This window comes from Chlamydotis macqueenii, chromosome 5, assembly GCF_036417535.1.
Source record: "Chlamydotis macqueenii isolate bChlMac1 chromosome 5, bChlMac1.mat, whole genome shotgun sequence".
NCBI classification, from domain to species: domain Eukaryota; kingdom Metazoa; phylum Chordata; class Aves; order Otidiformes; family Otididae; genus Chlamydotis; species Chlamydotis macqueenii.
Genome location: NC_141560.1, coordinates 68,145,872 through 68,173,450, shown reverse-complemented (window position 1 = coordinate 68,173,450; position 27,579 = coordinate 68,145,872). Strand labels below are relative to the sequence as shown.

Here is a 27,579-nt window from a genome sequence, read left to right as displayed (position 1 = left end):
TCCTACGTGCCTGCCTTATTTAAATGTTCCGTGTTTTCCCTTCTTCTGTGTTGATGCTCAGTTCTGGCCTGTTGTTGTGCAAATGTATGTGTGGTGTGATGCAGTGATACTCAAACCACTCTGCATGAAACCCATTACAGGCACAGTGACCCTGCTGGCACAGCTAAAATGACTCCAGTACAGAGGGTGACACAGAGACAGAGGGAGGTGCGGGCTCTGCAGATCCCAAAGAGACAGGGTCTCATTGCAGTGACAATTTTGCGTGAACCAGACCTGGATGGGAGCCAGCGGTACGGGGCTAATATTATTTGAGTGCAGCTCTGAGCTCTGGCAGGTATAAAATTATGACACTTTGATGCCTTTAAATATTATTTCTCTTTAAAAATTTTACTAAGTATAGACTAGTTAAACAGGAAGAGATATTGAGATATTTGAAAGGACAGTTAAGGAATTTCTTTCCTGTCCACGTGGTGCTGGTTCCTGGAGGTGCACTGCTCAGAACGCTGCTGGAGGATTCTCTGGTGTGCTTGTATGTTCCTGTTGTCTGAATTAGCAGACATCAATTTAAAATAAAAATGAAAAAAAAAAAAGTGGTTGTCCAGAGTTTGTTTACAAGGTAGTCTTCTATCTTACTGATGCTAAAGCAAACAATAGTTTTTCAGATCAACTTTAGTGTGAAATCAGTATTTATTCATTTATTTAAATATCCTCTTGTGTAAAGAGTAGAAAATCTGAAATTTGCAGCTAAATCACTTGAAATTTCTCCTCCTAATATCTCAAATGTTTCATATTAAATCCTATTTTGATATTATAAGTACATGAGAATACACTGTTATGTCTTGGTTCCGAGTGATACTGAGCTTGTCTTCAACGCGGTGTCATTTAAGGTCATTCAGAAGTGACGGATATGGATTACATCAAACCCCTGGATTTGATTTTGAAATGCTATTTTAGAAATAGAGAGGAAAAACTCATCCTTACAAGGACCGAGTCGAGACATGTGGATAGTGAGATCAAAACTCAGAGTTCTTGTGGGTAGTATCTTGAAGGCCAACATTTTCAGCAGTATTCAAATGGGCTTTGAAAAAGAGGGATGTTGATAAAATAAAGAGAACGCTACATAATTAGAGGTTTGGAAAAACTCCTTTGCAGTTAGTACTTAAAAGGTTAATTTATGTTCTTTGTTCTACAGGTATCTATAGGGAGTGAGATTTATAGTAATGAAGATTCTTTATTGTCTCAACAGATCACATACAAGTATCCATTCGTTTGGAATTTGAAATTACCCTAATTCAGACCACAAACTGGATACAAATTTTAAGAATAAGGATGATTAGCTATTGAAAGAGATAAAATCTGACATAATGAGTTAAAATTTAATATTTTCCCAGAGCTGATGTTCAGACAGAGGTTACAGTTTTGGCTCAGAAATAACTGAGTGAAATTCATTGAACTGTATTATCTTTAAGATCAACGCAGATGATCCTAGTAGTTTTTCTGAGTGAAAAATCTTTCCTTGAAGCACATGAGAATGGAGGACAAGCTCTCTTCTGTAGCTGCCTATATGCCAATAAAACCAGATGAAATATTTGATGTTCTGAATGGCTGGGTTTGGCTCCTGTACCAAGTACAGGATGATCAAGTGATGTTGCACAAGCTTCCTCACTGGAACCCTTGTGTTCTGCTTAACCTCATGCAGTTTTTCCACTCCAAATAAATTAATAATAATGAACAGAGATAAAAGCCAGGCTTTTGCCTTTGTGCCAAATAATAGTATAAGAATTTTTTTTAAAGCAGTGAAAAAAGAGCTCTGACACTTGTAAAGCATGATAGAAATTCCTGTTGGAGAGTTAACTTTTTTTTTTTTTTTTACCCATTTATAGTAGTGTTCAGCGGAGAAGCCTGAATGTGAAAGCCAAGGCCTTTTCTGGCTGCAGGTACAGGGGCGGTTATCGTGACAGCTACGGCAGCGGAGCCGAGGCGTCGGATTCAGTTCCTGTGGCCCTGAGCCAGCTTGACTCGGGGCTGGCAGAAGGTTACTGGGATGGCTGAGCAGCCCGTCTCTTCCAAGTGGAAGCTGTATATACGGCCAGCCTGTTCCAGTGCTCAGTGCCACCTCATCTTTCCCTTTTCCTGGCCAAAGAAAAAGCTGCTCCTTTCAATATTTAATGGTTGAGATGATCAGGGTGATGTGTGATACTTGAAGCAAACAAAACCACAAGCTGTTTCTATTCAGTGGTGATGAAGTTGTCAGCTATGGTGTGAATATTTCGGTGCTGGGCACGTTAATGGCCAACCTGGGCAGATGTGAACTTGTTTCGAATGACTGTTGTCCTCTGGAAGAAAAGGCTTTAGATAAATGGTATTGTCGCCAATTCATAACAGCTTGATTTGAATCTACAGCCCATAACCACCTTACAAAATTTTCATCCAGCTGCAGGTAAAAATAATAACACTCTAGTGTTGGTAAACCAATCTCTTTGGGCGTAAAATAGCAGTCCTCTGTGGTTTTGTCCGTTTTAGTAATTAGGCGAGAGAAGTTATTAGCCAGGAACCTTTGGCTGAATAAGAAGAGTTAAATTAAAAGCAAGACCTCCAGATTTGGTCTTGCAGGTGGCTTACTGCAGAGCCTGTGCTGTTCAACTTCTTGTGTTTTAAGCATTGAGGAAAGTTATTTTATCGGCATCGTACTGAGTAACTCCAGTTTTTGAGGTTGATCAGGGTCTGCGGCCGATTACTCTCCTGTTCAGAAAGAAACTGTCTTGAAGTAACAAAGGGTGGTTTTCTGAGAGCCCAATGGGGACGCTTTCTGTAAATCAATCTGAAAACCACTTGTGATGTCCTCGTGGCTTGTTTAAAATGTCCTTGTGACGTTGGTAGCTCATAGAAGCTTCAATATAACTACACATTATAACAGTTGTTATGTATATAATAATTACTATATATGCATGTGTATATATGTAACAGTTGTTATAAGTCTTAGCATTTTGAATGACATCTCTTACTAATCAAAGACTCAATAGTCCTGAAGCAGTCGGGTGGGTGGTGTCTTACAGAAGAGGGTGTTAATACAAACCCACAGAGTTAATTTGTGACTGGGAGCACTCCCTGTTTTTTACCGTGCGCCCTGTTTAGTCAGTCTGGTGGCACACAGACATGTTGCTAAATAGGACAGAAATATGAAATGAAGGCTGATTATCTCGACCGATGTCCTTTATAGGCAGTATGCTGCTGTGGCTTCCAGCTGAGGACTCTGATATCCTTCAGCTGATACTGGAAAGGCATTGACCCTTTTAGTACGAGCTGCCAGATCCTCACTGAGATTGGTTTTAACTCTGCCAGTGGACTAGCACCGAGCCCAGGTCTGCGAGGCTGCTGAGAGCTGGAGTGAGGAAGGGTTTTGAAACAGGGAGCAGCAGAAAGATTTAACAGTTCACTAGAGACCAGCAAAAATAAGCAGAGTTCCTGAGATGGAAAGATTCCTCCCCTTAGCGATGAACACTGTGTGGATGTCAGAAAGCCGGGAAGCGATTTTATAAAATGAAACAGTTGGCTTGTACAACAGATAGCAGTAAGTTAAAGATTTTTATTATTTTTTTTCAGTTATACCTTTCTTCATGACTGAAAACTGCCCGTATAGATTTGGGAAAGATTGCCTTTGTTTGACTTCTTGCAGCAGTTGCTTTCAGTCCTGTTCTATGTCCATCTAATTTTGAGTTTTCTTTTTAGATTTCTCTTTCTTTAGCAAATGGAATGAATCTAATGTTTACTTTTGAAGTGCTGATTTGATAAGACTGTACAAAAGTCACTAAGATGAAAAGGACTGCAAAGGAGGGGAAAGGTATTATTTTTTTAAAGAGGCATAAGTCTGTAAAGTTTGAAACCAATTTGCCCACACTTTCAGATTTTCCCTGGGAAATAAATGTGATTAGCTCAATAAAGTGAGAATGTGATAATTTAACAAATTTCAGGCGTTCCACGCTTTAAAAATGTACAAGTGTTTCGTCTAGGTCAGGTATGAGGCAAACAGCATACTCTGCTTGGTGCTGAGGCTGCTGCTTCTGTGCCCGTCTCTGCCAGCAGTCAAGAGATGCTCTCTCTTTTTACTGACTGAGGATTTTCCCTGTGAGTCAGGCTGATGATAAAATAAGTTTATGTAATTTATCTTGACAAATCCGTAACCGGTGTAGTGGTATTTTCTGTTGTTCTGCTGTATGCGCTACCAAGAAGCAGATGCTGGAATAACCCTATCCAGTTTTCTAAATATAACCTGTATTAAAGGTTTTTACCAGGTGTTCAGTACGATGTATTTTGCCTTGTATATAGTACAATGATCACGAATTTGATGTGGTGAGAGAAGAAATAAAAACAGAGCGAGAATTGAAGGGGGGTGGAATAATCTGAAAGATACCCCAAGAACCTGATTATTTGGTTTGTATTTTTTTCCTAGACAAATCTCTAGGTTTTTGTCCCTTAGTCTAAAACTACTTCTGATGTCTTTACACAAATCAGTCATAACTTTGCAGTGTAGTCATGCCTTCTGGTTTTAACTCCGTTTAAAGAACTGTGTTTAAAATTACGATGTTTGCAGCATACATTATATATTTACAGAATTGCATCTGTAAATAACCAGGGGAGTCTGTGCTCCAACTCTGAAGCAAAACCAACTGTACCTATACCTGGGAGGTGTTTGCTACTCTGTTCTGAAATGTCTCGTGACAGGGACTTGATGACCTCTCTAAGTGTATCCCTTCCAGTGTCCATTTGGTCTTATACCTGGCTTTTTTTTTTAAAAAAAAACAAAAAAAACCAAAAAACACAACAACAACAACAAAAAAGACCCAGGATTCTACTCAGCTAAAAATTAAGCACATTTTTGCTCTTCATTGATCTCTCTCCTGTTGATATGTCTTCATCTATCTGAAGTCTTACAATGTCTCCCCGCTTTCTTCTCTCTTCCAGACTAAACAATCTCTACTATTTCAACCTTCTTCTCATAGGTTCTTTAAGATAAGTCTCTTACATGTCTTGATGATCTCCTCTGGCCTCTTTCCAGTCTGTCAATCTCTTTTAGAGGCGTACGGAGGCTGGACCCAGCGCTCCACCTGATGCCTTATTTTAGTGCTGAGTAGGACAGAATAATGACGTTCTCTGTCGTATCTATGATACTCATAGCGCGTTCCTGAGTGACATTAGTTTTTCCTTGGTGTTGCACTACAGAGGTGTGCAGTTGTGGTCCATTGTAACTCCTGTTTCTTTTCTGCAGCACAGTTGCATAGCTCATTGTTTGACCTTTTATATTTAGGCATTTAATTTCTCCTTTCTAAGCACTGAACTTCTCAGTCAACTTCAGTGAATGTGATCTTATTGACCCAGTCTATTTCTTCAATTTACCAAATGTCTTAATTGCCTCTGTATTCCCCAAACATAAGGTTACTGGCTTATGTCATAATGTGACTCTCATGAGAGTCATTGGCATCAAACAAAATACTTATCTTCAGGCAATGTGTATATCTCCAAGGCTATTGCTTGCGTCCTTTCACTTTTCTAATCAAATATATTTTTTTGAAAGATTGGCTCATCTTAGTGAATATTTAGTGACGTATTTACGTTGGGTGTCTGCCCATAAAACAGCCTCAGGACTGTCAGAATGTAGCAAGCAGTATGGCACGTTTATAGGACAAGATAAGAATATGCAGTAAATCATATTTGTGCTTACTTTTACAACTGTTCAACTGGCTGAATTTGGCGTTTAAAAATACGTCCTCTTTTACCTAAACAAAGGCTGGCTGAAGGCTTAATCTTGGCTGAAGTGGAGCTTTACAAGACCACAGAACTTTGCCATAGTGGATATAGGCTTTAGGAATATCTAAAATAAGCCAAAAATGTATTTAAATAAAGTTTTTTTAAAAAAATACCTAAAAAAAATAGCCGATGACATTTTAACTGTACAGTTCATGAGGATAGAAGTTGTGAGCTTTGAAGTAAAGTGTAACCTTGAGAAGCAGCTTCTTGCCCGGTGTACATCTGCATAGCTGCACTGGAGAGAGGGGAACCATGTTAATTTATACCAGCTGAAGAGCTGGCCCAGCGTTTCATGGCCTTTACAGTTCCTAGATGTTTCCTTTTAAAATAAATATTGACAATTCCTTGTAAATTTATTGCTGGGTGAATTGTGCCAGAAGAACAGCCTTGGAAACAGAAGTTCACTATTCATTCAGGAAAGCAAACAGCGGTGGTGCTATGTCTTAGTCTTCTGCAAGAGCCAGGATGTTTCTGACACACCTGTAGAAGCCTCCCCTCCTTGAGTCAGGGCATCGTCCAGCCACTCTGGTCCCTTCCATTTGTGGCTGCTCTACTGAGCCTTTTCCCTGTTCCTCATCCATAAGCAAATATACCTAAAGAATCTCTGACAGGGGCCACCACGTCTGACGTGGCTGATGACCAGAAAGCCAAGGCCAAGCCCTTCGTTACTGTGACGAGTAGTAGATCGTTACCTGCGTGTTGGCCTGGTTTGAAAGATCTGCTGCTACAGATTGTGGTTTCATTGCCCAGAGAGAGGAAATGATGGAGACCCCAGTGTAAATAGTAGTAGGTGTCTGTCAGCTGGTTTTGATATAAAAATGTAATAGGTTTCCACATACTTGAGTGTGTTCGTATTTAGGTGTAAATATAGATGATGGTGAAATGTTGGTATTTCTGTATTATTGGTTCCACTCCTCTGTTTAATCATAGAACATCCACGTTGGAGAGTGCGTTGGTGTTCACCACTTCACTGTGTGCAGCTGAGCAGTTGCATGGCTTCTCACTGAGCAGAGTAAGACATTTCTGCGTTTAAAAGTAGTTTAGCTTGGTGCTAGTACTGATCAGTGGGAGTTTTCTTAGGTGTTTATTGCTGTTGCCTGTCCCTTCTCTGTTAAAAATCTGCCTCCATTTCTACATCCATGGTCATTTCAAGCCCTGGTTGGAGCCACTGCTAATCAAAATAGTCCAATGGACAACATGCCCTAAGTGCAATTCTCAGGCCACTACCGTGTTTATGGTGTATTTTTGTGTAACGTACCTGTAGGAGAGACGTGTCGGATCAAGGCTGCTGAGTGTACGTATTGTCCACTCCAGCTATGTATAAAATCTAATTAAAGACTCCGTAACAGCTCCCTGCCTGGAATTCATTAATGCTTTTGAATAACTGTCATGAGAAATGTTGGGGGATTTGATTGTACAAATAAAAAAAAAGAAAATGGAGAGTAACGAACAAGAACGGTATTTGTTTAGAATTGAATGGAGAACATGAGTTGTTTTGAATGGCACAGTAAACTTGGTTTCATTATTTTTATGACCATCTAACCGGTATGTGGTCGATAGAGGTCCCTCCAACCTCTTTCTTAGGCAGTCATGTGGACAGCATTTTGAATTTTACAGTAACTAAACAAAAACAACAAGGAATTCAAGTGTCTGAGTTGGTTATGTCAAGACAATGAGGAAAGGATCGCCCCTGCTCCAGTTTTATTTCCCTTCACCTCACCAAAACCCTGAGGCTTGGCGACATAAACCAGTCAACAGCAGAACTGTTGTTTCATGTACTGGAGCTCTGTGTGAATGAAGGGGACTTCAGAGAAATGGGGGAGTTACTGACATCTCCGCAGGCTTCGATACAGACTTTCGGGGGTTCAGCATGTTTATGTGAGTACACGGAATTGCTATTCAAGCTACAGAGTTTACAACACTGAGCTTGAAGAAGTAGATATGATGGAAGGAAAGAAAAATATCAAGGACTTAAGGTAATTTTTGTCTCTTGTTGCGATAAATTAAATCGCCCTTAAAGGGAAAGCCGGTGAACAGAAGTTGAAGGAACCAGTTCTGCTCAGGTTGGTGAAGTTTTGTCCTCAGCAAAGCAAAATGTTTCTGATCTGGGCTTTTCTCAGGTTATGCAGAATTTCCCTATCTGGCAATCTCTGCTTTAAGAAAATGTTTTTGTTGCTTTTTGTGGTGGTCTAGAGTAGAAGAGACAACACAAAGCTTCAGTTATCTTGTGGGTGGAGGCCACGCCTCTTGCCCAGCCGGAGCCGGTAAATCAGTCAGCCCCTTCCACCCAGCTGTAGTTCTCTCTGGCCAACAGCATTGCAATAGCAGCTTCTGTGGGCCAGAAGAGTTGTGCTTATTTTGAGGAAGGGCTGTGTGCCAGGTTGCTCTTGTTGGGAACGTTCTGCTCTACCTGCTTGTGGTTTGCATTATGGAAAGATTGTGATTTTTGTAGTCAGCTCTTGGCAGAAGTGCAGGCATTTCCATACGTCAGGGGTTTGCTGAGCATGATAAATCATTCCTGAGGAGGAGAATAGCTCAGCTAAAAAGCTTTTCTCTGTAGGACTCTTATTTGTCGCACTTTGAAGGAGAGTCTTCTGGTGACTGGATGGGAAGGGTCAAGACTCGCCAGTTATTGCTCTGGATGGGAAATGATGAAACTGCCACAGTGGTTTCTACAGTTCTGACACTGTAATGTCATAGAGCAGGTCTGCTTTTACTTCCTAACTTAGAATGGGGCTGTGGATTTGCTTTTAACTCGGTTATCTAATCGTTGGGCTGGACTAAAAGATATTTCTCGTCATGAGAACTTCTTATTTTTCCCATAGCTGTGAAATAAAAAATGACAGCTTGTTCATTCCAGAATTGAATAAAAATGCTGTTAAGCTCTTGACCCTGCTAAGGAGAAGTAACTGTGTGCGTTACTCTGTTGCCTTTCATGTTTAGTATGATTGTTTTTTGAAAGTTTTCAGTTATAGCAAATCAAAGTCCACTTGCTTAGAGTGAACATGACAAATGATGGGAAATTGCATATATTTTCTCCTGATCTTATTATAACGTAAGCTCTCAAGGACTTCAGAGGAAGAATTAAATCATAAGCCTTCAGACTTTTTTTTTTCTTTTTTTTTTTTTTTTTTTTCATCACAAGTGGGTAGGTTTGCAGATGCAGTTAAGACTTTGCAGGAGCAGCTGAAATCAGATTTACCCATGCTACAGTGTGTATTGGCCTTGGAACTAGACCACCAACATCTTTTTTAACAGGAACGCTAGGAACAAAATAGATTTCAGGCCAAGATTTGACTTTGAAAAGAGGAAAGTGATCGTTATTTATTGTAGACTGTAGCTTGGGTTTGAAAACATTTCTTTTATAGTCGGTTCTAGTTAATGCAGGTTGCTGAAGAAAGAAACTATCTCCCTCACAAAGGAACACATGGGAAATAATAAGCTTATTAATTGAATGCATGAAACCTGCTCCCCTTTTCATGAAAGAAGGGCCTATGCTATGCTGAATAAAACTTTCCCCTTTGCATGCTGATGTGTTACCCGCGTATTGATGTTACTACTTCATTAGGAAACCCAGCATTTGAATCTGCGTTCTGGCAGCAGAACGCCTTTCGTTTACCAAGATTGGTCTGAGGAGTAAAAGAGCCAGCAGGCTTGTTTGTGAGAAAGAAGCAGAATCTTAAAAAGACAGAATTTTTCTTAAGCTGAGGCCATTTTTCTGGAGTGGGTTTTATGGTGAATTTTTTATTTCTTGCATTAACTTTGCGTGGTGCAGTGTAACAAAAGCTTGAGGACTTTGAATTTCCAGTTTCACTGTATTTGTCCTGAGTATGAATCAAAATCCACTGTACTTGTGTAATAAAATATCTTCTTTCCTTTCCCAAAGTGTAGCTGCTTAACATGTATATTTAAGGGTTTCTAAATATTTTTCCTTTATATCGGATGGGTAACGTCCAGCGTTCACGGAATTCACTTCCTGGAAAATGTTAGGTAGAGACTCAAAAAAAAGTCCCCATATGTTCATTTTTAAAAAAAATGTTACAGTCATGGTATTGTTTTCCTAATTCTGGTTTCCCTGAACATGTCTGTAAATGAGGAGCCACTCTGTAAATGGTGTTAGATTGTGCTCGTCCTCCGCCACTGGCAAGGGAAGCACAATTAAGTTCCAAATAGGAGGGTGTATGTGGGGGAGTTGGGGACAAAGTGAACACTGTGTTTAAAAACAAACAGAAAAAAAAGTGTGCTTTGTTCAGTGACCAAACAGAATTTTTTTACAATAAATAAATACTGAAAACGTTCAAATAAAGGAGACATAAAAAAGTTCTGAATTTTATTGGGAAATAAATTTTGAGAAATACTTTTATACTTTTTTATTTGGGGGAAAAAAAAACAACTAAAAAACCAAAAACATTTCATGTGGTCCAAGCAAAGCCTTCTCTCCAAAAGTCCATGGCCTGGAACATTCATCTGGGCTGTTAGGATGAAGCTGATGTCCCAGATGAACTGACACCTTCTGTTCCCTTCCAGGAAAACATTGTAGAGCTTGTAGGAAGCTTGTTTTGATGTGGGTTGCCTCAGGTTCCTGCTCCCACAGCTGATGCATCCTTTACCAGTAATTTTCAATTGATCACAGTCCCGTTACTCCTTACAACTCACTAAAGGTTCCTTGCCCGTATTGACTGGTACATTAGGTTCAACCCTGGACCTGGTTGTGAGTTCATCCTGGGCACCTTCGTGAATCACAGACCAGAATGCATTTGGATTAGGAACTTAGTGTTGAAAGTACTCTGAGTCTCCAGTTTCTGTGGAAGTATCCCAATATTCAGAAGGGCATTTTTTTTTTTCTTAAAGAAGCTAAACAATTTATTTGTAAATGATACACAATTGGGATTTTTGTGAAACCTTCGTTACATTGCTGGCCGTCTTCTGTGGAAGGCAGGCTGAGACAAAGACGTGCTTGTTCTGAGTTTACAATGGAGCACGGTGCGGTGCTGCGATGGGAAGTAGATTTTGGTGGGCAGGAGGAGTTCAGGAAATAAAAATAATAATAAAACAGCGGTGTACGGTAAGAGGCATGGTGGAAAAAGCAATGGTGCGCAGCTTTTGAAAGCAGAGGGAGTAACATTTCCAGCAGCTTCTGAAGTGGCTGTGGCCTGCCTTCTCTGTGTGGGCAGGGTGCTGTGCTGGGGGGTCACCGCTTCCCCTGGCACTGGGCGTCGCTGCCCCTCCTGCGCTCTCATCTCTCCAGCCCTCCTTAACTCCTCCATGGCGTTCAGCAGCCTTGAGCAAAGCAGCTAGAGGACCTGGTGGCATCACTGTTTGGGACGTTTGGGGGCTTCCTTTTCCTTCTGTAGGAGAGTGAAACAGGAGGAGTGCCCTGGAAGTCGGAAGGCTGGCACTAGCTTAAAAGAAGTACAATTCCTTTCTGGGTCTGTAATCTGCCTCTCGCTTCCTTCCAGCCCCGTGTGGGTAGTTTGCCATAGGAAACGGGCTAGCAAAACCAGCCAGTACAACAGTTATTGGTTAATAACAGAGTGCTGGGAATCTTCCGACTGCAGTAATATTTTTAAAAGTATCATTAATCCCTGCTATCCCACTTTGTCCGTAACCATGTGAAATGACTGACTTTATTATTAAGGAGTCTCCCATACTCTTAGAAACTTGATTCTGCGCTAAGTCAGGAAGACGCATGTGCTTTAAATCTCCAGTAGATCTGGGCTGGATCAGAGTAGGGAGGTTAACAGAGCCGTATCTTCAGCGAGCAGCTGAAAGTGAAGTAAAACAGTCCCTGTGTGGTTGCAGCGGCTCGTGATTTACAGGGCTGGATTCACAGGGCTGCTCCTGCTGCCGAAAACGCACGCTCTCAGCCGCTGTTGATTTTTGAATTAAAAAAATGCGGCTCTCTACACAGTTTACTTTATTGCTAGAGGGCAGGGAAATATAGGTAAGAGCCGTTAATCCCCAGCAGGCTGCTGGGCAGGCGAACAGACATAGATGACAAAAGTTAATTGGAAACATGAGCAGTTTAACAGAAAACATATTTGTGATAATTGAGAGAGTAACGTCTCCAGAAAGGAAACTCTGCAGAGAGAAACTTCAGAGGAGAGGCAACCAGTGGTAGGTGAGTGTGATTTTTCAAGCTCTCTTTAAGCTCTGTGCTAATTTCTTAACAAGAACAAATAACATTACAAGGAACTAATTAAAGAAAAGATCTACTTTCTCTGAGGGAGGAGGGCTGGACATTTACTGCCACTACTTTCTCTTTCAGCTGGGTTAAGATATGTGGTTCTACTTAATTTAGGTTCATTGCATAAGGACACAATTGGTTTCATTTTTGTACATGGCGTTTTCTTCTACCTTTTGCATATGAAGATCTCTTTCCCCCCCCAATAACTGAAAGAACTTAAGTTTTATTTTTTTTCCTTACTCTTGCTTTTTTTTTTTTATATGTTTGAGGTTTTTCTAAGAATTGAACTTGGACAGCAAATATTTTGCCAAAAGCAGAGGGAACCCTTAGTTAGAAAATAGTGCTGTGTTTTTGCTAATGAAAAAGTATTATGAACTTAATAAAGGAGAAAACGTTGCAAAACACATTTTGGTCTGAATTGATAGAGGTTGTGTTATGTTTTGTTTTGTTTTTTCCTTGAAAAAGTAAGTAAATGTAAATTACATAGTAGGAGTTCATTGCTGTTCTGTTGGGTGGGAAAAGAAAACTGACTTTATTTTCTTTAAGTGATACGGATGTTGAAAATAATGATACGTATCTACTTTTTAGTGTTGTTAGTATAAAGTTCCTAATGTTTTGTTACAGAAAGAATCTCAGATGAGCTATAATATCAGGTACTACTGTGCTGGGTTTTTGAGCTGTTTTTTGATTATTTTTTTTTCTCCAGAGCCTGCAGACAGTACAGCCTCCCAGCCCACAGGAATGAATGAAAATGTCTTATCCTCGGTTCAAAGCTGCAGCGGTACTGTTAGTTGCAGTAACTCATCAGCTATCCCTCAGCCCAGCTCTGCTATTAAACCTTGGCGCAGCAAGTCCCTTAGTGCTAAGCACACAGCTACGTCTTCCATGCTATCCGTAAAGCAGCCCGTATCGGAGCCTCCGAAGCCACCGTCAGAAATCGCCAAAACAACTCCCAACGGTCAAAAATCCATGCTTGAAAAATTAAAACTCTTCAATAGCAAAGGAGGTTCCAAAGCAGGAGGGACAACGCTCGAGTGCCCAAGGTCTCGGGACAACAGTTGCGAAAAGCTAGAGACGCTTCTCAGCTTTGAGGAAAGTGAAGAAATTGATAGCGCGAATCAGAATGTGAACAATCCGGGATCGATGTCCAGTAGTCCCAAAATTGCACTCAAGGGAATTGCACAAAGGACTTTTAGCCGAGCGCTAACTAACAAGAAAAGTTCTCCAAAGGGTAATGAGAAGGATAAAGAGAAACAGAAGGAGAAGGAAAAGGATAAAAGTAAAGACATTGCAAAGAGAACATCTATTACGGAAAAGCTGGATGTGAAAGAGGAACCAAAAGAAGACCAGACAGCACTAGCAACGACAGAGATGCCAAAAAAGTCCTCCAAGATTGCGAGCTTTATCCCTAAAGGAGGAAAGATGAATAGTGCTAAGAAGGAGGCCTCTGCCCCTTCGCACAGTGGGATACCAAAACCAGGAATGAAAAACACCACAGGGAAATCCTCAAGTGCCCCCGTTCCTGCAAAGGAAGGTGAGAGAAGCCGCAGTGGGAAAACCAACTCAGGGCTCTCTCATCAGAAGTCTCAACTGGACAGCAGGCATTCCAGCTCCTCATCCAGTCTAGCCTCTTCAGAAGGAAAAGGTGTAGGAGGCCTCAACAGCAGCAGCAGCAGCCAAGCTGTCAACGGACCCGCCGCGACGACGCACACCACAGGGAGCAATACTGTGAGTGTTCAGCTACCTCATCCCCAACAGCAATACAGCCACCCGAACACTGCCACGGTAGCTCCCTTCATGTACAGGTACGGTGAACTTCTCCAGTGGACTGTTTTGAATGTGACGCTTAGATAGGAAGATTTGTTTTGAACACTCTTTCCGGGGGGTGAAGCAACAAGATGAATGCCACACAATGTAAAAGTTTCTTGCTTTTAGAGAGTAGGTAATTCATACATTTACACAAAAACTGATGGTGAAGGCCATCAGACTAAGACGTATAAGAAGTTGTGATAGCATGGAGCGTAATATCTGACCCTACTGACAGTTAAGATGAGAATGCTAACACCTTCTTGATCCCTGGTACTGCTCTTACCTGTTTTTATTCCATGTGGATTAGGTTTGTTTTCTGCGTCATAGCATTAAAAGTTGTAGTAATGCCAATTTATGACATAAATTCACTCATTCTCTTCAGTGTGGCTAACGGTGGTGGAGCTACCACACTAAGCAGCAATGGGAAATCTTAATAAAATAAAATAAAAATAAAAATCCCTTAGTATAGGTAACGCCAGGCACAAAGTCTGCTGTTCTGTGCATTGACCCTTAATGAGATAAGCAAAGGAACAGCCGTATGGCATCACAACTGACCTCCATCCAGTCCAGCGTCTTCTGTTTGACAATGGCAGTAGAGGATACGTAGGGAAGAGTGACAAGAGGGAAATCAATAACAAAGCTTCCAAAGGGCATGTTCCCCAACCTGACCATGACAGAAGTTCCTCAGTCAGATGGTAGGATTTTAGGTTTTGACAGCCATCTCCTAGTTTTCTTTGATACTGTTTGGTTCTTTCATAGGAAGAGAATGCAAGCAATTGTTCTGTCTTCGTCATCTTCTTGTTGCTCATGATTTAAGAGACATCTATCATATTCTTCCCTGACTTAGGATGTGTCTTTTCAAGACTAAGGTGTCCTAGCCTGTTTAGTTTTCACTTGTAGAGATGCTGTTTGTAACCTTTGATCATCTTTGTCGCCCTTTCTCATGGTATTTCCGTTCTACTATACTCATTTTTGCCTTTGATCTCTTAGGAGATGTAGTGTAAGAAATGGTTGGCCACATTTTTTAAATAAAAGTGAATGTAAATGGAATGAACCTGAAGGAGAGGGATGCTGAAGGCCCATGCACGGGAAGAGCGACCCTTGAGTCTTCTGAGCGTTTTAGTGTTCTCCCAGCGTGTATGGAATAAAATACCAGATGTCCTTCTGAGATGCGGTCACATGAAAACGAACCAGTTGGGAAAAATTTATCTGACTAAAACTTTTTATTAATAGCACATATTCTTGATTTCCCTTGCTCTTACATTCCTCTTTGTACATCAACATTATTGTTGCATCTTTGGCTGAAGGTGGGATCTACTACTAGTAATTTTTTGAGATTTGTTTTCAGTTAAAAATTGCCAGTGCAGTTTTTAATCCATAATTAAATAGAGAATTGTGATTGCACACTGATTTATTGTTTATCCCTCATAATCTCCAAAAATGTGTCCATGATGCTTTGGGTTGTTAAGTTTGTCATTACAATGTCCTATCAAAAGATAAAGTAGAAAGCACTCCACTTGGCATCCATCCTAGTTTGAACATAGATATCATAATCTAAAGTGTAAAAGCACGTGCACTCCATACGTTTTATATATTCTAAACATTCTGATAAACTCTAGGTAGTATTTATTTGACTTTTTACGGAAAAACAATAATGAAACTCCTTGTTGGCAGCTGGAGAAAATGCTGAGAAACTGAAAAAAAAAGTTTACTTTTCAGCATTGGAGGAAAAGAGGCCAAACTGTTATCTTGCTGGCTTTGAAAGGAAGGAGAAAAGACCAATTGTACTGATTTGCAAGGCAAACTTATCAGATTATTGTAAATTTATTATCCAGATGCTTTTTTGAATCTGCAAAATGCACTTGTTAATGCATTGCAGCATTAGTCTCAGATTTTTTCTGCTGTTGGTTAATGTTAATTTAATCTAACTTTTCAGCTGCCTATAGACCTATTTCTTGTTTGAGTTTTTTTTTGTTCTGCTTTAAAGTAAAAGACATGAGAAATTGTTCTACGTTTCATATAGGGTCAACTGAAATTAAGAATATTGCAGTAGTAATTCCCTCCTGTGTCTTCACTTTTGTACAGCACTTACGCTTTGGACAGGAGAATTTCCGACCGCTTGTTGATGTCGCTCTACGAGCAAACCAGTGCAACTAGTAAAATGAAATAAGTCAAGATATGTTACTCAAATCTGACAATAGATTCTTATGACATCACCTTTCATTACCCAACAGCTGCAATGTCAGAGAATAAGTTGGAGCTTGAAGTTGATTTTACCATTGTTTATTTTAAAATGCAAATGAGTGAGATAGCTCGTTATTGAAGGGAAACGAGCAGGCACGTAACACACCATCGTGCACTACCTGCTTCGTATTTATGCAGTACAGACTTCATTAGAGAGGATCAGATTAGCCACAGCAACTGATCTTACTGATAATTAAAATCTAGCTGGAAATCCAAGTGTTGTAAGACCCTGTCTGAAGAGCTGTGAAGCCTAGCTTTGACTATGAATTTTTTATTTTTTACAGCTGAGTGCTTGTTTCCATTTCGAGGACATAATTCAACATGGGACTAATGAATTATGTACAATCAGTCTGCTGGTCTGTTCTGGAGAGAGGGACAGAACGGCTGACGGCGGGTGCAGTTGTCTGGTTGTTATACTTGAGATACTTTTGATGGGGAGTGACTGCACGTCTCTATTTTGTTTTGCCTTTCAGATCGCAGACGGACAATGAAGGGAACGTAACAGCCGAGGCCAGCACAGGAGGGGTCAGCATGGATTCTGCTCTTTATGTCAAAACTGGACAGTCTGCTCTTGAAGACCTCTCAGGTATGTCTGGCAACACCACTTTTACTGACTGTGGTCTGGTCACGTAAGAATGGGCTAAAGCAAGTTTGAAGTCAGGAGCTCCCACTTTAGAGGGGATTTAACTTGGTTTTATTCCTAATATTTTAGTTCTTATTAGTTACTACATTTCTTTCTGCTCTTCAGCACTGGAAATCAAGTGTCAATAATCTGAATACTAGATGCCCAAGTTCTACACAGTCATGTGCTCCCCAAATTTCTTGAAATCATTAGGAATTCTGAGAACTTTATGTTTTTCTAGGAGGTGTGCAGCACCTTTCAGGATTAAGCTATTGTAAGGATCCTAACTGTTCCCAAACATCTGATATTTGTTTTTTACTTCTTTAAAACTTTGCTTCAGAGCTTACAGAATAGATTAAGTTAATTTCCTTGATGTTTTGGTTTGTTTATGGGTTTGTAGGAATCTCAATATTCACTCACATGAACTTGATCAATTTGAGAAGTGGTCTTTGCAGCAATATGAGACCAAAATCCAACTGCAGTTTACTGTGTCCAGCAGGCACAAGCTGAAACTGATTGTCATTAGAATAGTAGCAGTCTAAATAAGAAAGTACTGTATCTAAAATTCCTGCCACTATAAGCAGGAATTTTTAGCAACCACATTCTACTAAAGATCTACAATGTGTTTTTTAAAGTCACAGTCAAGTCTCCTCCTATTCCAGTTTCAGCAATGTGTATGACCTTGCTTATTGCATACTATTGCAGGTTATCTCATCAGTAGAATATCTCAGGTTTTTCTCACATACTCAGTCTTGGTGTTCTTCACTTTAACGTGACTGTCGAAACTGATTATCCGGCTTGGAAAAAATCATGTGGCTAAAAGTTTCACAATTGGATTAATTTCGTTCTGCAATGCTACATTTATACCTGTGTGCATGTATGCTGATGGGAAGGGCAAGAGGCAGAGTTACTGGTGAGGAAAAGGGCTGCAGGAATGCATAAATGAGCATATCTGTGTGATTTATGTATGGGTAGATTAAATATTTATAAGGCAAATAAATGGGTAAAATGGATAAAAAATAGATAAAATCTCTTAATGATCATATTGCCTACCCTAGATGTATTTCAGTCTGTAAGCTGAGAAGTGTTTATAGATCACAAAAAGTCTTTAGTCTTTAATGACAGATGTTATGTAAATACAAACATTATTCCAGTAGAATATGTAAGTTTGGGGATCCAAAAAAAAAAGGAATACAGCTGGCAACCTCAAACAATGGAGATGCAAAACCCAGCTGTGTGCAGCCAAACCCCACAGAGGCCAGCAGTCCATAAAGGAGTCTAAAGGGAAAATGAGCAAACAAAACAAAATGGTCCCTCAACCCAAATAAATCAGAAGAAATAAGGGACAGATTTCATCTCTCCCTCTGTAGCAGTTATTTATGCTTTTAATTTAAAACAACATATAAAACAAATATAGGTAGGGAAAACTGGGAGCTGAATAGTTTAGTGATACTGGCTATTCATGAAGAGCTAAGTGATTTAGTAATTAAGTTCTAGTGGCACTGTCCTATGTCTGACCTCTAAGTATACTTATAATTTAAGCAACTTAATGTCATTTAAAATTAATATAAATGTTATATCAATTTAGGCGTAAGAGTGATCTTAATATAAATTGGTTTATCTAGTCTCATGTATGTTCTCTTAAGACTTTTTCCACCCTTTGCCTTCAGTACTGGGAGATAAACGGTCTGTAAAAGAGCACTGTGACCTTTGTTAGGCTAAAGGCCTGTAAATATTTTATATTCTTTACTGCAAAAATGTGTAGATCCATGAGTGTCGAAAACGTTTTCTGTCCCAGAGACGCGTTAGCTAAAGGAATCTGTCTTGTTAGGCGGCTATTTCCAGTCCAGCCGAATCATAATGGTTTGACCATTTGGCTTAAGTGAGTTGTATCTCTGGGAGATTATTTCCCTGGGAGTAGAAACCCATTTAAAAAAATTGCTAACATGGACATGACCTGAGCCACTGTTGTTTGTCTTAGAGAGGCTAATGATTTTATAAATATTAAAGTCTATTTTCCGCACCCTGGACAGTTTACCATAGTTGGGGTACCAGCGTTTTGTGAGAAGTTTATGCTACTGTTGCTTTACAGGCAAGAGTATAAGACTTGGTTTTCTGTGCTACGAGCCTGGCATCTTTCAGAAACATGAAGTTTAAAGCAAAGACTGTAGAAAGTTCCAACAACAGCTTATGTATCTGTTCCCTAGCACTTCTGGTTTGTGCGGTATACAGGTAGCCATCTAAACCAGCAGTCGCATGCATGACCAGTATCCTGCCAACTCAAGAATGCATCACTTGTGCAGACAAGGCAGATACAAAGTTCAGAAAGTTTTAAATTTGCTGTCATATTTTCTTTAGTCATGAGTTGTAAACCCTGTAGAATGAAATAACTTCCTTCTGTGCCCAACAGAATTTTTGTGATGGCTTTTTGGAGGTGTTCTGTCTCAGCATTCAGCTTACAAAGAATATGTTGGCACTACGAGAAACTCTCTTATCTTCAACCTCTGAGAAGGTTTAACTATATAAAGCTCAGCTGAGTTAGCAACCAAAGCATGTCTTAATTGACAGCTGAGAGCAAGTAAATAAATTATGCTGAGGCACTAATTAAATTATTAATTTTATAAAAATAAACTCTGCTGAGGCACTAGGAGGATTTTTGAATGTATATAAACTCTACTTTTAGAGTTAAAAAACAGGACGTAAATGTGTTTTAGAACATAGTATTTAAAGAACAGGATTTCTAAATGCCAGGGAAACTAAAAGTCACCCCCAAACTTTGTGTCATGTAGCACGTTTGAGTAATGATAACTGTATTGTGCTGTGGACAAGGAAAAACTTCTGCTATTTTATCTGAAACATCATTCAGCGTGGAGCACCCAGTCAATGCAATTTAGTTTACTGGAAAGCTGCTGTTGTAGAATGAGATTATTTAAAATGGGAAAAAGAAGGTCTAGTGAAAATACAGCACTGGAGAAATTGGCTGTGTTGGGTTGATGTGAATTTTGTCAATACATGAGATAGAAAGGGTGGTATTGATGGGATATATCTTCTAATGAGATTGAAAGTTAACCGGGATTTAAATTGGGTCATATGGGGAAATGACAATACAGAAACGTCTGCTGGGAAGGCAGCCTGTGAAATAAAGTTAACAGTACGGAGCTCATTCTCAGTCCGGCTGCGGCAACGGCAGGTGCCTGCTGTAGGGGAATGGTATCTCCATTGTAGTCAGTTTGAGTATTAAATAGCAGAAAGTCAGGAAAAAAATATGTTTGAGTCAGATCCAGGCAGAGATAACGGCTCAGTGCTGTGCTATTTCCTGCCTTATCCTTTCTAATGGTCTGTTTTCCCTGCAGGAGAGGATCCCGAAACTCGGCGGTTACGAACTGTGAAAAACATTGCCGATCTTCGACAGAACTTAGAGGAAACGATGTCCAGTTTACGGGGAACCCAGGTCACTCACAGGTAACGGCATGACTTTGTTCATAAGAAAATGGAAATCATAGTGCTTTTCTTTACATCTCTCAGGTCTGGCTGAGTTGCATCCGTGAAAAATTAACACCTCTGACAGTGGAAGACACTGATCCTGTACTTTTTGTCTTTAGAGGACAGATTCTGAACTATGTTCAGTGTTTGTTGAGATTTATGATGAGTAATTGTATATAGAATCAAAGGTAGAGAATAATCTTTTTTTTTGTTAAATGTGTTAGGTGATGTTTGAATACAGGTTACAGTTTAAAATGTTTCTTCATCTTACTCTTGAACGACTTCAGTGCATTGAACGCCTCTCCCCCGATGTGTAATATTTTGTTTAAATAAGCAGGTGAACTGTGCCTGACCCACTTTGTCAAGTGCATAACTTGAATTCCTGGCCAATCTTTGAACAAACAAATTTTTCTAATTATTAGTCATCCGTGTGTATAACGGCTTTTTCTTTGTCAAGCAGCATTTGGAAATCTTCAGCAATATTTAAAATATGCTCTAAATAAACACAGGCTGTTTTTACATTTAAACATGCTGTGACTCAGATCTTCTCGGTGTTGAACAGGAGGTTTGGGAGAAGGAGCTGTTTCGCCCCTCTTGAGGTCGGGGTCCTATGTAGTGCTCAGTGCCTTACAGACTCCAGCCCTAAATGAGTTCGTTGGGGGAACGCTTTGTGTTTTGGCTTTGTATCTGAAACTGAGGTAGAGCTTGCAGAGATAACTCCCAGTGCTATTTTTCTTTCCAAATTTCAGTTAATGTGACAGCTTGTTATGATTTAATGACTATCACCAGAGGACACATAGATTTTTGCAGCTTATAGGTAACATTACATTGTGAATAGTACAGCGCTGCTTATTTTAACAAATATCCACAATTAAAAAAAAAAGAAATAAGACTGTTAGTGGAGCAGGAAAGGAAAAGGGGAATTCACACAGGTAAAAGAAGTTGCAGCTGTGGATTGGCTGCAAGTACGCTGCGACTGTTCAGAGTGTAACGTCTTGCAATTTATACACATCACCTGAAATCTCGTGGTGTAGCAGTTTCATTTTTAAGGTTTTAAGGTCTACATTTACTCAACTGTATTTTTTTAAGCGCTTTGGAAACCGCTTTTTGACACTCATGTCACTGCTAAGATAAGTGGTCGCAGCATTCTCAGATCGTACTGGCATTGCTGTTGGAAGGGATGCAAGTTCTTGGTAAACCACCACACATATTCACACACTCGGACACGGAGAGTGGAAGATTTCGTACAGCTGACACTTGTCAAAGACTGTATTTACAGACTGTGACTTAAAATGCTTGTGTAATCAAAGCTTTGTATAAATTTTATCAATATTTTGGGGGGAAAAAATCAATTCCTGAATATATAAAATATATTTTGAGAAATATTTTTTTTCTTTTCTTATTTTTTTCATTTAATCCTTTCCTCAATGTCAAAATAGCTACCATCTACCGTCTTGGTGCTGGACACATCTCCAGCTTATTAAGACTTCAAGAATGCAGCCAAAAAAATGAAATGTATCAGAAAAATAGTACTTTAGTTGGTTTTCCTTTACTCAGCTTAATATGCCACTCTCTCGCCTAGAGTGGCAAAACCATGGTATAACAGAGTTATATATGATTGAAGGTTAAAAAGTTATGCTTTGATACTGTGGATAATCCATTAAAAAGTTACTGCTTAAGTCTTCTCACATCTGTGTTGAGCACTTGGTGGCCTGGTGCAAGAGCATCATTATTTAAGAGCAGTGCTGGAGGAATGGACCCAAGTCTCTCAAAGCATTGTAGCAGGCGGGTTCTGCTAGTGCTGTTACTTACAGTCTGTAACTTGGTGAGAGTTCAGGATGTTGGGTCTTGCAGTCATCTGGAATCTCACGGCACTCTGCACAGCAGGCCACATTTAATCAAATGCATTTCTTTTTTTTCAGCACATTGGAAACTACGTTTGACACTAACGTCACTACCGAGATAAGCGGGCGCAGCATCCTCAGCCTGACGGGACGACCGACCCCCTTATCGTGGAGACTGGGGCAGTCCAGCCCTCGCCTGCAGGCAGGTGACGCTCCGTCGATGGGAAACGGGTATCCTCCACGTGGGAACGCCAGCCGCTTCATCAACACCGAGTCAGGACGTTACATGTATTCGGCACCTTTGCGGAGGCAACTAGCGTCCCGCGGTAGCAGCGTGTGCCACGTGGACATCTCAGACAAGGGAAGCGATGAAATCGATCTGGAGGGCATCACCATGGATGCCACCGGCTATATGAGCGATGGGGATGTGCTGGGCAAGAATATCAGAGCTGATGATATCACAAGTGGGTAAGTGCCTTTGCTTTTCTTCTTAAGTATCACACTGTATGTGATACTTGCGTTGCATTAAATGACGCTATATTCCCATGATTATTTGGAGAAATTAGAAAAAAAAAAAAACCACAAAAATATTCTACTACTATTAATAAGCATTTGGAAGGACAGCTCATTATCACAGTTAGGGATAATGAAATTTAAGCACACGATTTAAGTTTTAATTGCATGTTAAAAAAAATTTATTCCTATATTTGAACATACTCTCGCACACGATTAAATGTTTCCCTGAATCAGAGTTCATTGTGAAGTCAAACACATGCTGCAACGTTCCTTTATGCCCACAAGATGGAGAGAGTGAGGCATTTGCTGTACTTTGACTGAACTCTTGCTGCCTGAACTTTTAGGGGACATTTCACTGGAAGGAAACGAGTTCACCTCTCTGTGTAGGGTAAAATAGTTGTACGTGCAAAATAAAGGCTAAAGAACAAGTTAGCATGCAGAAATATGAACTGATAGACAATTACTAACAAAAGTTGCACATCAGCTTTTTACTTCTGCCTTCACTGGAAAAAGCGTTTGTTCTTTGCTCCATATTTTGGGGTTTTTGTCAGTATTTAATGCAAATGGCAGTTTTCCTGTTCCTTCTAGAAAGTGCAGTTGTTTTTTCTTAGCTCAAGTACATCAGCGTTAGACTGATGTTAAAACTGATCTTTGAGGTGTAAATTGCATATTTATTTTTGTGGCAGCCTTTTCCCTCCCTGGTCACCTTACATCCTTTAGTTTTCTGTAATTCTTTTATAAACGGCATTTCTTGTAGCATGGGCTTATTTGGAAGATTTAGTGTCTCTTACTGAAATAGAAAGCTGCAATCCAGCTGCTGCTTTGTCACAAACTTAATCAGTTCAGTTATGCAATCTAGAAACCTCCATAAACTCTGTCCGTTGCGAATATTTGGATGTTTTCACACTGTCCTTTTTGAGAAGTCAGACACTTTATTTTAAATTCTTCATTAGGGAAGCGGATAGTACAGAAGCTGATGCAAAAGCCAGTGTAAAATTCTGTTTCAGAATCTGGAATCAGCTTATACCTGAGTTTTGCATTCTTTGTTGTAGTAACAATTATTACTTTTCTTCTGGACTATGACTTTTATTCAAACTCGTGGCTGTAATTTTGGTCTAGAAGTGAGGAAAATAAATTCTGAGTAGCACGGTGGTTTCTGTAAGACACCTAGAGTACGAGCTGAGAAGTGTCCCTGGCAGAATTGTGTCTGTTCAGGCTTCTGCTGCTCATATCCTAGAGGAGCCCCATTCTTTGTAGATCTTTACTCAGTGTATAAAGTTCAGGTTCTAAGTTGAGGAAAAGGAAAAAAAGTAATAAAGAGGTTGAGTTTATGAATCATATTTCCAGATAAATTTGTGGTTTCACTCATCTCTGCATATCATTTCCTTTTCTGTGTCCATCTGGTCGTCCTGTAGAGTAAAAAATGGAAGTCTCCATAGTCTGAAAATACAAGAGTGGTCTTTAGATTCTGGGTCTAAGGAACTAATAATCTAATACAATGTTTTTGCCAGTTGGTACCTGTGTCACCAAAGCAGTGAGTTATATACCAAGAGTAATACCGAGAATGGTTAATATAACATTTAGCAGAGGAACCATATACTCCACAACACCTCACTCCTAGCCTTGAGCATTGGAATATCTTTAACTGAGCACCTGACTCTTATTTCCTACTAGTTTTTAAAGGAGGGAGATAACTTTCAATATTTACTCATATAACCAGCCACAGATTGATAAATGAGCTCTAAATTTAAAGTTCTTAGGACAAGAAGAGTTATGTATACAAATATCTTTTTCTTTTGCCTTTAGATACAAAAGCCAATTTTGCTGAATAATGTGAGTTGGTTTATTGACTTATATAGCACTGTTGTAGTCATTGACTGAGCTCCAAGGGCAGAATCTGTATTGTAGGTCAATCCATCATCGGAAAGATCCAGCTCTGCTTCCAGGTTGTGGGCAGGGTTTGGAGGTTGGGCGGTTTGGAGGTCCTCTCGTGGCTGCACCGGCAGGCATTTGAAGGGAACGTTCTTGAAAGCAGCCCCACGATGTTGGAGTTACATTGGCTGTGGAGAGTAATTGTGTGTGTGGATTCCTCGAGAAGGGAGTATTGCGGTATTGAATTGCAATGACAGCACTGGATGTAATCCCAGTATCAGTGGAGAGCTGGATATAATCCAAATATCAATGGAGAGGGAGGGAAAAAAATGAGGGTGTTACCTCTGGTGAATCTCACTGACACCTAATAGTGCTGGATTGTCATCTCCAGGATGAACAGACATTTTGGTAGTCTGTTTCATGAGTTAGCTTCCCCAATGTCAGTTTTTTCCCAATAATTAAAAAATAAAATAAAAGGTAGCATTTTGTCTTTGTGGGAGAGGAGTAATACTTAGAAATCAGAGAGGTTGCTTGGAATAAAGTATCCGCGTGACTTACTGCAGAACAAATCTCTGAGATCAACATTAGGGCGAACAGGCCCAATGTTTCCAGAAGCTGAGTTACAGTGCGGGGAAAGCAGCACAAGAGGGCATTTAGAGCATGAATAGCTCTTTATTAGCTGGTATGTGTTTCACTTTGTCATTTTTCAGAATTGCTACAATCCTGCAGCCTGAAAACCTTGGATCTGTGTTTTCGTTGGCAAACTGATAGGGAAGGAAGCCAAAATATTTGTTACAGCCAAAATAAATCCAATAGCCAAGATAAACTATTTTAGCCCTGTGATCCTGATGCTTTCTCTGAAATGTACTGGGTCATGGGAAGTTTCGTTTGGACTCTTTAATGAGTCCACTCAAGCAGAGCTCTGGCAGACAGACACCAGGATTGCTTTCACAGGGTTTGAAAGAGCTGCTTTTCCAAATGGGCAGAAAATACCTCTTTAAACTTAAAGTCTCCAGGGGGTGGATCAAAGGTAAGAAGTGTTCTTATTGTGGGAGATAAAACATCAACCGAATGACAAAGCGACTTTGGCAGTGAGGTGAGTGAGCTCGGGCCTTCCAGAGCCTCATCAGAAAGTGGCACCTCAAAGCCCAGAATTCTGTCACCTGTCCACTCCAAAGGTTGTTCCGGGTGGGGACACTAACTCTCATGCCTTTTTTGGGGTTTGTTCAGAAGGTTTTGTACACTTCAGTCTCCCTCCAGCTACTAACAGACACGTTCCTACCACTTTTCTCCTTTTTTTCCCAGCTCTCTCTAATGAGATGTACACTTCATTTCCTCTTTATCTGTCCTTGGAATGAAGCAACAGAGCTGCTGGTCAGAGAAGCCTTTTCAAATTATTTTCTTTTAATTTAATTAATCTTCTGCCTTTGTTTTTATTACCCTAGTGTGCAGCTTTCTATGCAGAAATAACAGCGTGGATATGCCGCTTAGTGCTGGTCACAAATTTTCTCAGGAAATGGTTTTGGGTACTCAGACACAGCTTGTCAAAACAACTTGTTGCAGGAGCATGGCTGCTCCAGCTACGTTCCAACAAAATGTAGGTTTGATGATTTGACAGCTCGGCCGCCCGAGAGCCTAAACTTGGCGGCAGGGCAGATGTGAGCGGCCTCACGCGGGGACCACGGGTGTGCTGCGTGCCAGGCTGGGCTTCGGCCAGTGCCCACCTCACTGTTTTGAGTGTATCTCATGAAGAAATGTTAACGAGTGACTGCCATACCTCACTCGCCTGGCCTAGCAGTGAGCTGCTGCCTCAGCCATGAGATGAGGACAGAAGGACTCAGCCTGCACGCGATGTTCAGGGGCCCTATGCTAAAATTCTCCCCGCAAAAACCTCCCGCAGGTGCGGAGGCTGTTGCAGGGGGGTAGAGACTGTTTACCGTTTTGTTCACCTCCCCATTTATTTGCTGCTCTGGGACCAATACATTCCCATTCCAGATCTCTATTTCCATAACTTCTTAATGTGTTTGTGTGTGTGATGCTCATGGGATTATGGTTCCTTCTTGTTTATTCAAGCCTTCGTGCTCTCCAGGGATCTTTCTACAAGCAAGTGAATTGGCAGCATCGATGAAAGGATGCTGAAACAGAGAGCAGGCCACTGGGGAACCAGGCTTCAGTCCTTGCTTCTGCTCAGGTTAATCAAACCCACATGAAAGTGTTGTGCCCTAAGTAGAAACCACATTTGTGATGCAGAGGCCTGTCTACCCTTGCGTAATGTGGACCCGAACCATCACTGAAACAGGGGTCTGTGGTAGACTGAAATTTAGTCGTTACATCTATTAGGAGGCAACAAAGAGTCCGATATGAAGAGCTGAATTGGGGATTGATTTCATTGCATGTTGAATAGTGTGGCTGATACTTGTAGAATTCTTGTGGCTCAGTTGCTTGATTTTGTGCTATTTACCAGTCAGACAGTGACGCGTCTTTTTCAGGTGCCGGGCTCATATGTGAGATAACAGCCCTTCACTCGGGCAAAGGTTTTAGAGAAAGAAAAGGAGGGCTTTGCAGTTTGCTGCTAATGAGAATTTTATCTCAGTAACAGTAATTAAAATAAACCATTTCTAAACTGTCTGCAACAGGAATGCTTGCTGCTCCAAGTAACACGCGGCTAGCTAGAAATCAAGAGTGGCTGGGCTCATCATGGTCTGAATGAGAACCTCTTCACCCTGTATGTTGACTGAGTGCTAGCTATAGGTTTTTCTGACCTATTTTTTGCCACGGTGATTACCACTGTATCTTTTTCTATATGCTTTGAGTTAGTGATTTTGCTGGACGTTGCACTTTAAATGGTAAGTGATAAGATTTCTTCTAAATACAGTGGATGGGTAAAACTGCATTCCTTATATGGCTATAATACTTCAACATGACTAAGAATAATTAGGAGGTTTATTTTATTTTTCTTCTCTGTTTAAGGAGAGTGTTTATTTGAACTGCCTTCCGTCTTCTAGGACTGACTTACATTTTGCAGAGTAGCAGCTATATATGGTAAATAGATAATTAACACAAATAATGAAAGGGTCAGGCAAGCGAACTCAAAATTTTGACTTTTGTGAAATGGTATTAGGAAACTTTGATTTCTGAATTCTTAGTAGACTGTATTGAAACTGGTTCAGAGCTGGCTTTTGGATTTATTCAAAGAT

At 40.3% G+C, this 27,579-nt stretch overlaps 1 protein-coding gene across 6 annotated transcripts in view; it reads left to right on the top strand.

Moving 5' to 3' along the window:
* Positions 1–27,579, top strand: part of NAV2 (neuron navigator 2) — a 220,714-nt gene that overhangs the window by 96,274 nt on the left and 96,861 nt on the right. For all 6 annotated transcript variants that reach the window (XM_086748544.1, XM_086748545.1, XM_086748542.1 and 3 more), the window contains 4 exons: positions 12,699–13,797; positions 16,519–16,631; positions 20,021–20,129; positions 22,073–22,462. In XM_086748544.1, coding sequence (XP_086604670.1) covers positions 12,699–13,797; positions 16,519–16,631; positions 20,021–20,129; positions 22,073–22,462 — 1,711 coding nt within the window. The remainder of the gene's footprint in view (positions 1–12,698; positions 13,798–16,518; positions 16,632–20,020; positions 20,130–22,072; positions 22,463–27,579) is intronic.